The 15273-nt window shown below is 29.0% G+C and overlaps 1 protein-coding gene across 1 annotated transcript; it reads right to left on the reverse strand.

Moving 5' to 3' along the window:
• Window positions 1-205: 205 nt before the first annotated feature.
• Window positions 206-14704, reverse strand: LOC111626073 (retinal guanylyl cyclase 2-like). Its single transcript, XM_023369357.1, has 17 exons — window positions 13609-14704; window positions 11174-11430; window positions 8852-9206; window positions 8686-8776; window positions 8404-8485; window positions 8180-8320; window positions 7555-7635; window positions 7305-7481; window positions 7011-7170; window positions 6479-6628; window positions 6090-6261; window positions 5277-5417; window positions 4628-4820; window positions 1535-1706; window positions 1365-1463; window positions 1204-1295; window positions 206-220 (listed from the first exon to the last, which is right to left on the reverse strand). The coding sequence occupies exons 1-17, from the start codon at window positions 14249-14251 to the stop codon at window positions 206-208; spliced, it is 3021 nt and encodes a 1006-aa protein (XP_023225125.1). The 5' UTR covers window positions 14252-14704.
• Window positions 14705-15273: the final 569 nt, after the last annotated feature.

A 15273-nucleotide genomic window follows, 5' to 3' on the forward strand; every position in this document is an offset into this window, starting at 1 on the left:
TATATAATATATATTTATAATGAAAAAAAAACTAATTTTTTCCAAGAGAATATATTTTTATTTTGTATTAGAAAAAAAAAATCTTGTTACGATGTACACGCTGTATAATTTAAAATTTGCGTGTTAATTTAGATATTGCACACCAAGAAAGACCGGATAATCCATAATAACAGGTGGAGGGAAGAGAAATAAAAACTAGATAATGTTATAAACACAATTCCTGAAAGTAAATCGATAAATTTAAATATATTTATAACGTAAAAAACATTATAAAAATGTAGAAAATAGTAGCTAAATAATATGATTCAGTAGATTAAAAAGAATTTTCTTGTGTTTTAACTTTAAAAATAAAAAAAAAATAATAATAACTTCCAGGCATAAAATACTCGAGATCGATTTTTTTTTAAAATATATTAAATATAAAAAAAATACTTCCACAGCTTGTTTTAATTTCTTTTCAATAACTTAATTATTATCTATAATAAGTGTTTCCTCTAGGTATATACAAAAATTTGATATCTTCAGTGTCTAATAAAGCTGTTTTTTTTTTAAATTTTATTTTAAAAGAATAAATTTAAAAAATAGTAGCGTTAANAACAAGAATTAAATTTTTCAGTTGTTATATGCAGTTTGATATTATTCGACGAATATTGGAAAAATATTTTAATTATGACATCATTCTCACCATGGGAATTACTATTATAAATGATAAAATTATAGCTAAATGGGTTAAAGTAACTTAAAAATATCTTTCCAAATCACGTTTTGAGCATTATTTAGCTATTTTCTGCAGTTGTAATAGTAGGAAGTGTCACAAATTCGTCGACATATTGGCAATTTCTGGTTTGGAATAGCTCACAATTGACCAAGTAAAATTGCTTAGTCAGCTACACGCTCTTCCTGATCTCGCACAGTCTTTATCCTTTCTTCATTGTCCACTAAACGATTTTCCTACTTTCGTTTCCAACATTTTTATTAATGTAATAGCGTTACATAAATATATTTTGTACTTATCTTCACGGAAATGAAATTCCGAAATTAAATTTTTCTCATAAAATTATATAAATGTAACTTATTAAATATTAATATTATCTCTATGATAAATTTATTTTCTTCTTTCTAACTCTTTTTTTTTCAATTTTTTTCCCACTTGTTTAATTAGAAGCGAGTCATTTAAATATTAAAATTTACACTTTTAATTACCTTTAATTCTATTTTTCCTCTATAGTCGATTTGATAACCCCCGAGTATACGTAGTTTCTTCTCAGTGGTTTGACTCATATGAATCCGATACGCTGCCAATAATCATTAAATAAATTATTATTAAAGTAAAGAGGATATTCCACTTGTTATTATACACTTACCGCTACTAGTAGATTCCATTCTAGAAGCTGTGTTGACAGTATCACCGAATAAACAGTAGCGAGGCATTGTTAAACCAACAACTCCCGACACGACAGGCCCTACAAGAGTGTAAAATAACATTTACTTTTCTTAATATTTACTCAATAAATTCATCCACTTATCGATTTACCTGTATGTAACCCTATACGCAGCATTAGAGGAACGGTCGGCATATGTCTAATGCGAAACTTGCCACAAACATATAATAAATCTAGAGCCATAGTGGCTATTTGGTCAGCGTGGTCATCAATTCTTTCGGGTAAACCGCCTACCACCATATAAGCATCACCTATAGTTTCCACCTGAAAATAATGGTTTATAGCTTATGCAACGTAAAAAAATCCATTCATTTCTACAATCATCTGTAATGTTAATTGGCATAAAATAATAATAATAATAATAATAATAAAAATTTCAAGCCTGTTTTTTTAATTTAGAATCGTGAATTTTCTCTATCCTCCATTGTTATATTATTGTATCGTACTGTACTGTTGTTTCCGAAAGAGAAATTCGGTTGTATTGAATCAAATAAATTAAAAACAAGTAGGCCTATACATTAAAGCAAACCTTTTGTACAAGTATAAAGTAAATTTCATAAAGAGCACCGTTGAAATCTCGATAAAAGTTCCTAAAATTATATTCACTACATTAACCTTTCCATTAAAAAAAGGGCAGAACACACTCCTTTTGATACAGTTTGTTTATTTTTTTCATCTGTGGAAAAGCTTTAAAGCTGATTTTTTACGTTAACTTAATAATATTTACAAAGATTTTTATAATAATCAAAAGATATTAAATCCAAACATGTTTACAAAATCATTCCCAAAACCTCGAATAAATGTAATGATTTACAGCAATAACGAACATCGAGTTTAAAATTTATTATTCGAATTTCCCAACTTCGATAACAACTAACAATGATAAATGCTACTAGTGTAATAATTTCTAAATAGCAATATTAAGAGTAAACTTTACTAGCTTATATAATATATATTATTATTACAGCTAAAAATAAGTTAATAAAATAAATTGCTTAATTTTTTTAAGTTTAAAAATTGATAAAAACGTTTACTTTATTATTAATTTAATTTAAAATATATGCTCTCCATCTCAAATCAGTAAATCAGCTCCTGTAAATCATACTTTTCCTGATAACAACGGAATCAAACCATTCATCTCAGTTCTAGAAGAATTTTTTGAATTAAAATCACATGACTTCCGGTCCATACTGGAAGTTATTATACAGTTAATCGTGGCCTCCTACCCCTAATCTTTACATATCTGGTCTCGGTTTTCATCTTTATACCTCCGTTCTCGAGATTAAGGAAGGACGGACAGTAGGAATTTATAGGTCTACAATTTTTTCAAATTATAGTTCAAAAATATAGTAGTATATTTTTTAAAGTTTAAAAAAATGCTGGTTTATGAAATTCTTTAGAAAATCCGTCTTTTTTACGCAAGGAATGAATAGCGAGGGAATTTTTGCAAGTGCTACAACTTTGTAGCTGTGGAAGTGTGTGAGAATAGTGACATCGATCACATCACTCTGAAGATTAGAATTTACTTTTTTTCTTATATATAAACCAAAGATACTAGATATTTTCAGGGCAAACTAAACCCATTATATTATAAATTTATAAAAAGAAATTTCATTTATTATTATTTTTTAAATACAATATTTCCAGTTAAAAATCTTCTTACAAAATTCACTTTGATTTCTATAAGTGTGCGAATTTTTTTCTTTTTTTTCATATATAAAAGATAATGAAATATTTTTAAAAAAAAAGTAAAAATGGAGAATGTAGAGTACATCTTACTTTTAAAAATTGTAATTTTTCTTCGTCGTAGATCAAGTTATTATGAAAATGTTTTAAATTTCCATAACTAAAGAATAGCCTGAAGTATAAAAGTTTAATTTTTTTTATACCAAAAAAATCAACCTTTTGTAAAATTTTAAAATGTTATAATATTTTATATCTAAGAGAGTAAATTCTGACGTCTTTACATTAAAAAAAGATATATATAAANGACAAGAAATAAGATTACAGAAAATTTTAAAATACTAATTAATAAATTAACTAAGTAATTATTTTTTTAAACTGTGATACTAATTATTAAAAGAGGATGCGAGAACATTAAGATATAATTACATTATTATTTTTTCTTTAGTTCTTCACATAGTTTTATTATTTATTTTCTGGGTGCAGTTTTATATATTTTACAAGAAAAAAAAAACAATGTTTTATCGCAAGAAAATATGTTAAGAATTCTTAAATAACCTCCAAACAACGGATATCTCCCCCCTTTTTTTTCAATTGTTTCTATCAGTGGCCGTTGTTCAGAGGTTTGACTGTAAAATTGATGGTAAAATTAATATTTAATCGTTTATTAATGTTAAAAAGATTCAACATTAGAAAAATCTATAAATAAATAAAAAAAATTCTTTCAATTATTTTAACGATCTCCGCTTAATACGTTTACAATAACATTAATACTTGTATACAGGAAAACTTTCAAAATGAATAATTGCATTTAAAATAAATTATTTATCTAAAATGTAGGTTGAGTAACGTGTTACAGGATTTAAAGGAATGTAACTTATTACATAAACAACAGACTTGATAACCTTTAAATCTTCATGTTTACATGCAAATTAAAAAAAAATGTAAAACATCTAAAAACACGTCTAGACGTTAATACTTTTAATTGTAATAATTTAAATAAAAATCTTATTCGTGTATTTAAAATACAGTATAAAATAAATAGAAAATATTGTAAAATTTTCATTAGATATAAACGTTTGAAGTGTGATAAAGAATACTTTATATATAGAAAATTGTGTAATAAATAAAAATTACGTACATTTTCGAAGGATTTTTACATGGTTAAAATGTTAATAATATAATATAATCAATATAAAATACTTTAAAAATATTCATTGTGTATAGAGAGTTTAAGAAATGATAAAGAAGTATCCCAAAATTTAAATAGAATTCCGATTCTAAATAAGGAATTATCAGGAGGAAAAAATAGATAACAATTAAAATAAAAAAAAAATAATCCAAAATTTAAGACGTATCCTATCTTTAAATTTGAAAATGCGTGAAAAAAAATCCGTTTTAAATTCCAAGTAATACGATATATTAGAAATTTTAAAAATTTATTCAGATATAGAATATAAAGACATTGAAAGATCACCGTTTTTCATTAACAATATTCTTACCTTATATACATTGTAGTGATTGATAGTGCTATCAAAGGCCGTATATAGATCGTTCAATAAATCAACAATCTCCATAGGTTCGCTATAAGCCGAGATTGTAGTAAAACCAACAATGTCACTAAAGTAGATGGTCACTTCTTCAAATTTTTCTGGTTGTACAGGTAAACCCAGCTTTAAGTTTTCAGCCACGGTACTAAAAATACACACACAAAAAATGCAATAAAATTAAGAAAATATTCATTTATTTTATTTATTTATTGTGACGATGACGGGCTGCAATTTTTAATTTATTTAATTAAAAAAAACAACAATATATGTTCTCCATTTCAAATTAGTGTTTTGCCCCTGTAAATCATACTTTTCCTGACAACAACAGTCATGTCAGTTCTGTAATAATTTTTTGAATTAAAATCACGTGTTTTCCGGTCCATACCGGAAGTCATTATATAGTTAATCTGGGTCTAATATCCCTAATCTTTCATTTTCTGGTCTCGATTTACATCTATCTAACTCCGTTCTCGAGATTAAAGGCAGACAGACAGACAAATGACAATGAGCATTTATAGGTCTACAATTTTTTGTTTTCAAATTACAGCCCAATTTCTTTATCGATAATTGAAGTCGGAAGAAGTTTATAATATTTTGTTACCTCGGTAGCATTCGATGTAACAACTGTTCGGTTTTTTTCTTCTCTTCGTCTAATTGAACGGTCCTCTCTTGTATCAAATCTTCTAAATTATTCGAGTATTTTTCTAACATTTGAAACATTGTATCTACAATATTGATTTTTCTGTTTATGAAAAAATAAAATAAACTAAATTATAAAAACCAATATAAAACGTTACATAAGATACATATTAATATGGGTATTAGCGTGCCAAAAGCGCAATAAAGTCAAGAAATTTCATTTTAAAGATCGAAATTTCTATTTAAAATCTATTTTAAATATAAAACTAGCGAAATTATATTTAAAACTAATTCAAACTAATAGATAAACAATTCTAAAGACCATGTAAAAATGCATATAGGTCAAGATGATAGGAAAAAAAAAGTACTGAAAAATCCGTGAGATTTTCGCATTAATTACGATATAAATTAAGTAAATATTTAAAAAATATTTCTATAAAAATTAATTAAAATTGATTAAAGTTTAGTTTTAAAGCTATAATTAATAAATTCGCATCTAAAGTTAACAAAGCTTTCATTTTCAGTTTACTCTAAATTATCATTATCGCTCCTAAATGCGAACATTTATGTTATATCAGAATAACTAATGAATCCTTTAAGATGTTGACATAATTCCTGAAGGCATTTGTTTGCTATTTAGGAAGAGCAGCAATCGAATAATCGATAATAGCAAAGAACCTTCTACTTTAACGAACGGAAAAGGAGGATGGAAAAACTTTTTTTTTTCTTTTCCTTCTATATTTATCACAAACGATTAATTATAAAATTAATCTACCTTCCGTGATTGAGTACTTTGAATTGGTCGTTGATCTGATTGAAATCGGGCCTCATATCTGGTAACTCTGCCCAACATTGCCTCATAATGTTTATAGCTTCGGGTGGAGCCGTTTGCTTAGATACAGAAGGTCGTATGAGAGGTGGAGGATGTTTTAACTTTTCAATAATTTCTACAGAAAATATAATTACAAAATAACAATTTATTATTCACGATTTTTACATTTTTAATATTAATTAAACTATAAAAATTCTGTTAGATTATTTATTTTAAACGTGTAAACATATATATTAATTAAAAACGTATTGATCTCTACATACAATTTTTAAATTAAGGATTTATATATATATATTTTTAGAAATAATGCTATTTATTTTCAAAATATTCACCTTCGGCCGTGAGTTGAAGCATAGAATAAGGTTCACCTCGCACTAATACTTCCTGAAGGATGATAGAAAAGGCATAAACATCACCAGTTTGACTTCCTTGCATCAAGAGATCCGGATTTCTTAATAATTCTGGAGCATACCATAATAATTCTAAAGCGTAAAACGTTATTCAATTATTATAATGATGTCCGTCATTACAAAAAATTATAAATTAATTAATTTATTATTTAAGATTTAGAAAATAAAGAAGAGAAAAACAAGGTCAAATAATCAATTCGTGCGTTTTCTTTGATGTTACTTTGCTTTCAGTACATTAGACAAACTATAATTATTTCCGCTATCTAAATTGGTCCTTTTTCTCTCTCTTCTTTTTTTAAAAAAAAAAAACAATCTACTTCTTTTCTCCAGCAATTTCGATCAAGAGAAGAAATAAAAATATTATTTTCTTTCCTTTTTATCAATTTCAATAACAGAGATAATAAAACTTTCAAGAAGTCGGATTAAAATACAGATATGCTTCAATTCCGTCTACCTTTAGCAGGAAGTTGAGGAACAGGAAGTCCTTGACATTGAAAGAAAGCAGGGAGAGCATAATCAGTAATCTTCAAAACCCAACGACTGTCGATAATACAATTTTTAGAATTTAGTCTTCCATGACATTTAACTGTCGAATTGTGCAAATAACGCATCCCCTGTAAAATAATAGAAGTAAAATATATGAAAAATATATTTTATTCTGACAGATAAATGTCTCTAAATGTCAATTTTTTTGATAAGTTCGATGCGCTGTGGATAAAAATAAAGTTTTTTTTTTTATATAACTCACTCGAACTAAATCAGTTAGCAGTGATAGTTTGAAAGCCCAGTCCAGCTTTATGTCTTCTCTAGCTAACACTTCGTATAAGCTACCTCTAGAACAATACTCCCAAACTAGAGCAGGCCTTTGACTATCAGCCAAGCAACCCAAAAATGGATTCAAATTTTCGTTTCTTAATTCGTACGTCTACAAAGAAAAACTTCATTAATAACAATAAACAAATAGAATTAATGTAAGTATAATTTATGTTATTCCTTACCGTGCATAATTGTTGCATAGCTTTACGTTTTAGTTCGAAAGGTGAATTGATGACTAAGTATTTCAAATATACAATATCGCCCTAAGAATATATACAAATATCAGAGAAAACTATTAAAAAATATATAACATAAAACATATTTTTTTTTTATCATCTAACATCAGATGAAATATTATATCTACCGCCTCGAATGTGTATTGAATTTAGAATTTTGTTCAAATATTAAACCGAGTTTGTTTGTTCGCGACTTTGTATAGACTTATTATACATTATAAAAGAAGTTGTGAGGTAAAAGCCCTGTATGTCATTTATTAGAGATGTTTTATTTGACTTTGTTCGTCGATGCGCTCGCATGGTAATGATATAAAATCAGATAAATAGTTTCCTAACATGAAACTTCATTTAACAAATTTGTTTTCCAACGTTTACTAATATAATCGTTCATTGATTTCTCACGCTAAATGACATCTGTCACGATTTGCATTCTACAAATATTCTCTTAATTTCAGAAACCAATATAATAGTTATTTGGTAGGATTAAAGCTTCCTTTCGAGTTTTATCGATCACGAAACGAAAAGCGAAATTAAACAGCTTTAAAGATTTAACTAATAAAGTATGACTTACGTTTAGTCTGGCACAATTCATGTTTTCTTCTGTGCTAACTCTTCGACTTTGACTCGAACTCAAACACGTAGGGGGTTTTAAAGAATCGTGAGAACCCCTTAAGATATCTGGTTTTTCGAAACTATATCCTTTAGTTATTGGCTAGAATATAATATTTTTCACTTTAATACATTCGAAATGAAACTTTTATCCGTCTTTTACTTGTTATTATCGTAGCTCTCTACCTTTCTAATTTGTTGAGTTATCACAAGATCTTCAGTCGTCATTAAAATTTTCTTTCTCATTTCTTTATAAAGTAATTTCTTTCTGGAAACGTTATACGAGCAAAATTATTAGATATTAAGAAAAATATTCGGGGGAAAAAATCGATAATTCAAACATTACAATGCAACAAACGGAGCTCGGAAAAACTTGCTTAATATTGCAACCGACAGCATTATCAGTTTAGTGAAGACATTCAAGTATGAATACCGTTTCCACAACGATTCACATAAATGATTACTCACCTAACGATAGCCGCAATCCCCAGAGCAATGATTATGAATGCAACAATGGGCACAGTTACTGCTATCACGTCAATACCCGAAACTATCGAATCTACAAAAAAAAATTACATTTCCTAATTTTCTTTTTGATTATTTCCCTGTATTCACAAATGAAGAGAAAGCTCACCTTCGATAGGTATTGTGCAGTCAGCATCTTGAAAAATGCAAAGAGCATCTTCAGTTGGAGGGCTTTCACCCGGCCAGTCAACGCTTTGCATCCAGTAACTTTTACGTACGTCTTGTAAATCTGTCAACATTGTAAATTCTGAATATGACGGATTGTAATCGAAAAGTAACAACCGAACGAGACGATCGCCATTTTCTGTCGTTTCTGCTTGGCCCCATAATGTAGGATATTTGATACGATTCAGGTACTTTGAGAGATTCGTATTAGAACTGAGCAGATCAATTTTATCCTCCGTAATCTTTTTCAAAATGGAGAATAGTAACGATATTGCATCGTAACGGCGTACATACGATTCCTATTTGATAAATTAATCAATTAATTAATGCATTAACAAAAATATGACTCTATGATTTACAGATTAATATATATAAAAAAGGTTTTAAAAATCTATCGTGAATAACCTATTATCTTTCGTATCATTAATCAGGCATTTGATTAATCGCAATCAATTTTCATTTTAAATCAACTGTTCTAGAATAATTTCTGCATTATCGAGTATTAGTCACTTTATATAATCGAGCATTAGAGTATATATTAATCACGTCGTTACAGATTTTCTCCTGCAACAGTATTTTTATAATTGATCCTTAATATTTATGACTTTTCTACAGGATTATAAAAAGAAAAAGGAAAGTGAATTGAGTCTCTGCACGATTTTCTAAAGAAGAAATTTTCTAGAAAGCATTAAAATATTTAAAAGTCTTTCCGTTTTTTTTAAACATAATACATTATTGTCGTTACCGGAAAATATGTCTGATGCAGAAAGGAAGAAAAAATTACATTGTAAGCCACTGCAGAAATTTTCAATTATCTTCTTTAAGTTTTCGTGTTATAAATAATATCATTTTTGAGACACGATTACATTGAAAATTTCCATTACTGTCCGTATCAACTGGAAATTTTTTTCCTATTCGAAGAAATGGAATTTGACGTAAGACGACAACAGCTTTCTTCAATTTTCTTCTGTTTTTATCTTTGTAAAATCTCACTGATCCTCTTTATTGATACAAGAGCGAAAATTGGAGGCAGGAATGTTATAAACCATCAAAAATACATTGAAGGAGATAAATTGCAAACAATCGATAAGACTTGATAAACAAGAAAAGAAAATGAGCATAAGAATTTGATAACTGATGACTCCAACAACAACAAATTGTGACTTTGATTTATGCAACTCTTTTACCAATACACACACATCACTGATAAAAGGAGACTGTAGATAAAATTGTTATAAACTTTTCAACAAAATATATCCTAAATAACGATAAAGTTTCGTTTAAAAAATGAAAAAAACCGAGTATCAAAATATATGATAACCTCACTTCAACAAACATTATCACATAAAACTTGAAAATTTGATTTATAAGGTTCTTTTGTATTGTGGCTCTTTACTGGTGGAAAAGAACAGATTGGAAACTAAGTCACAAACAGTGGCTAAATTTTTTTTTTAAAAATATAACTAAATTTACTACGATAATTGGAATTGTGAATAATAGTATAAAATTGCAATTTGTTTTTTCGTTGGCACTCTTCGTGGATGCGAGAATACACATTCGAATAAGCTTATGGGTGCAATGATCTTTCAAAGAGGATAAATTAAAAATAATCGATAAGATTTTATAATAAACAGTATGGAAAATGATGGTTAGAACAAGATAACCGATGATTCAAATAATCAGATTATACGTGAAACCACAGTTTTGATTTATGCATCTCTTCGCTATCAGTATTCTTTATCGATGAATAAAGAGAAAGAAGAGACTAACTCGTTACAAATCATCAGAGATAAATTCGTAAACAATCGATAACATTTTGTTAACAGGAATAGAAAATGAACTTTAGATTGAAATTGAAGATAACTGGAACGACCACATTACACGAGAAGCCAAGATTTTGATTTATATACTACCTTTCGGGTACGCTTTTCTTAAATAAAATAAGAAACGTGCTCTATCTCAATTCATTTGCTTAGAAAATCAAGTGGAAACGAAAGACGATTTCAATCTTATTTTCGAGAAAATCTTAAACGAATTTAAATTAAACTTTGCAGATTGAAGCGAAATCCGAAACTCATTCAGATGTAGATCCAAATGTAATCACGTTAATGCTGAGATAGTAACAAACTCCCCCTCACATTCCCTAAGGTAAAGAAGATAGATTAGATTTTGTGCTCTTTACAAAATACCAAATCCTTTACAAAGTATCTTATACGACTTTTAATTATCTAGAAAAACACTTTACTTTTATTAAATATTTACTTACAATAAAATCAACACTAGTTCGGTTGGAGAGTATTTCCGGATTTGTGTGGATATTCCAGTCGAGAGTGGTGATCACAAACAAAGCTCTGAGCATCGAAGGCGCTATTTGAGCAAGTTTGGGTGCAACCCCCGGTTTAAGGGTGGAAAGTACGTGAAGAAGAAAAAATGCAAATCTTCCATCACTCAAATTCATTTCTTGTGCAACGATTAAGACGTTCTTTGTAAGTGGGGAATTCAAGTCCATCACCATTATGATAGCTGCAGTGGAAAAAAACAAGAAAGAAATTTATTATACGAAATTTTTCGGGTGCATAATATATATATATATATTCTACGTAAAAGAAACATTTTATTTGAACCCGTAGTAAAAAAAAGAAAACAAAAAAGAGGGGGGAAATTCTTATGAAGACAAGTTTCGCTGCACAAATGGATTTCTGAAGGCGCATCCATTTTCAACAGGGGTTGCAAGATTGACAAGGACGAATACGCAGACGTAGAATGTTGAATAAGTACTATTCTAGAGTATAAGACAAATCCCGCAGGGAGATATAAAAATAAGAAAGACAAGAGATGATCTACTGAAATTCTTTTCTAAAATTAGTAACCGAATAAATTAATAAACCGAGTGAATATTAAATGACAATAATCTTGCTTTTTAACAATGAATATTTGTCTGCCGTAATTATGTACTAATTATCTCGTAGAGATAAGCAAAGCCGTGATTGATAATGCTTCGTCGACAGAAATTAATGAATAGAATTGCAGATGTATTTAGTCATTTTCTCATATAGAACGCCTTGAGGATGCCATTATTATTTACTGATAGCACTTTTCAACTTTAGAATTTCGCTAATGATTTTTTAACGCTAATTATTTAAAATTGTCTAAAACTTTATTACTGTTGTTAAATTTGAAAGATTTATTTTATTTTATTTTTTTTTAATGGCACTTGAAAAGATTAATTAACTTCCGCTTGTCTTTCTGTGTTTAATCTGATTATTTTTCTTAAAACTTCGCTTTGTTTAAATAGTAATTCTTAGTTTTATACTGTATTTTTTTTCCTCTTTTCTCTGTTGGAAAACGAAGCCTTCTCTCCATTCATCTCTGATAACCGATTTCTACACTTTATCTTCGGACTTAATGGAGGAGAGCGTAACATAGTTGTTCATCATAAATCACCTGAACGTTTAATCCGTATTAAAACATACAACTCTTCATTCGAGGTTTTTATTTGTCATTTGCCGTCTTTATGTCTAGTCTTTTTTGATCTGTCGAACAAATAACCAGAATGGTCGTCTAAGTGACGCCATGTTTTAATGAGATCATGCTATGCATTAATCAATGCAGACATATTTTCCCTTCCATTGCAAGAAAACATAAAGAGTTGTATAGACTAAAACTTAATCATGTTCCCATTAGATCGAACGGAGTACAAATTACATTCGCTTTCAGATTTTGTTCGATATTCTACCAAATATCCAGAATCTCATTTCTCCTTTCTCGACTTATTAATCCTTAGTTTATCAAAGGAGACAAAACAATGCCAACTCATTGAGCGGTGCAATTTGTTTTTTTTTCCTAATTACAATAATTAAAAAGATTTTTAAATCGAATTTTTTAACATGCCAAGTCTCTTTCTATTTCGATTATATTGTTTTAAAAGTCTATATTAAATTTTTAGCAAACTTTTTAATTATTTCGTAACGTTTAAGTTTTGATATCGATTCGCACTCGACAAATTGCATTCGATCACGACCGAAGATTGGATTGGCCTAATAAAAAATTTATGATTGAGAATAAATAAACGTGATATATTATCTATAAAATTCATCCACATAACTTCTTATAAAAATGAGTATTATAATGAAAAATTTATGTTTAGATAGAGAAAATATGATTAAATTATCTGCAACGTGCCACTTATTTAAAATAGATTGCATATGCATTGAGCTATCATCAAAAAATAGAAGAAATATTTAATATGTTACAATTCAATATTTATAATATAATTTAAGTAGTAGCTTCATTATACAATAAATTTTTTCCTAAATTTAAAAGAAAAAACAACTAATGAGAAAGCGCAACAGGCAAGAAAAGAATTTTCAAAAACATGTATAAGAATTTAAAGTATATAAAGAATTTCCATGTATAAAAAAGAAATAATTGTTTAAGTGAAAGATATCGATGACTTTATAAATGCTATACTACTTTAATATCAAAGCCCCATCATATTTTTTGAATGATGATGAATATACTTCAAGTTTTTTATAATATATATTTAATAATAAATGATGATTTCAGACAGATAAAATAGTTCTTATGAGAAAAATGTATATCATAAATTTAGAAAATTTTTTTTATTATTTTGGTGATATCATTATAGAATTTTACATATAGATAAGTATTAATTTATGAAAGAAATGAAGAGATACGTACCCTTGACAGGAGGAACGATTTTCCTTAATTTTTGTTGTATGTGTTCTTCGGAGTAATTTTTAAAAACTATAATATCTTTGACGACGTAGCCTACGGATCTCAAAAATTTATCAACTTCGACAGCTATTCGAAACCAACTCTGCTCCGGAGTTGCTAGTAATATGCAATACTTCCATCGAAAGGTACGTAACAGAGCAGCCATGGAAACTGCAATCTGTTGTACTGGAGGCACTATTCTACCGAAAGTACGGTATTTTGACGTCTGGAAACCGGGGCAACCCCAAGATATATAAAGTTTTTTATGATAACTTGCTAGAGCGGCTGATGCTTCGCACACGTGGTCCGCGACACTCCCTATAACAGCGTGCACATCATCTCGTGTCAAAGCCTTCACTAGGGGGTAAAATCCACCGCTATCCACAGTATCACTCACGATCTCGTAATTGATTGTAAGGTTATCGTTCAAATATTCCCATCTCTGTAACACCGTATTAAAAATATTATCGAGAAACTGTACATTTTGCTGGTTTTCTATGGCGACAATACGGAGACTGGGAGAAGGAAGACCGACAGTCGTGCTAGACAGCAGGATGAGGGAGAACAAGGTGTGACATCGGAAGACGACGTTAGAACCCTGCCACATAGCAAGGATTACTATATAAACATCAGAGCATTGTTTCTTTCACACGTGATCGGTTACGTTACGGTGATATTATCCTGCAATTCTGTGCCATGTTCCTTCAGATAAACAGGAAGTTCACCTCACGTCAAGTCATCCGCCGTTGATGTCTCTCCATCTCGCTTCGCTTTCTACCCTTAAATGGCGCTGTTTCCACACGGCTATCGGACTCTGCCGAGCAGCTACTTGTACAGGCTCTTCTAGGTGAGCTTATACAGGTGGAGGAACGAGAAACACAGTTTGCTGCCACCTAATTGGTCACCAGTCACACACACACACACATACGCGAAGATGTTACGGCTCATCGTGAATCTGCCGAGTGCCCTCTAGTGTCGTGATACCTAGGCGTTCGATTTTGCCTTATAGAGCAAAGGAGCGAAAGAGAAAGTGCATCTCCATCATCATCATCGAATTCGTGCTAAATCATCCCGAAAATAACATCATCATTATTCCCGATTTTTTTAAAAAAACATTTTAAACCGATAATATTACAGTTTAAAGATTCTATTATATAATAATAGTGAGAATAATTTAATAAAATTGACAAAGCGTTCACTTAGATAATCGCCAATTGACTTCGATATGTCACATATATTTATCCGGAATGTCAACTACGGCCAGCATCCCGTTGTCATGGCAACGTTTTATCTGTAGGAACAACGAGATTTCATTTTCGTTCTTACTTAAACGAGCTTAATATTAACTAGTAATTGTCTTCGGATTAGTTACATATTATATATATAATTCCTCCTGTCACTTATTTTATTATACAAAGTTTTATTTTATTTTTTTCAAATTCTTAATTATTTAAAGTGGCTCGAATATATAAAGAAACATTAACAAATAATATTTTTCTTCAATTTTTAATACAAAATATCGACGATTAATCGATTATTGATATTCGCTCCTCTTACAAATTTAAATCGATACATCACGTGAAATTTCTACGATCGTCAATATAAATAAATAAATAAATATATATATAA

The sequence above is a fragment of the Centruroides sculpturatus genome, unplaced genomic scaffold (genome assembly GCF_000671375.1).
Source record: "Centruroides sculpturatus isolate CEXI.00-Female unplaced genomic scaffold, Cexi_2.0 scaffold350, whole genome shotgun sequence".
Lineage (NCBI taxonomy): Eukaryota > Metazoa > Arthropoda > Arachnida > Scorpiones > Buthidae > Centruroides > Centruroides sculpturatus.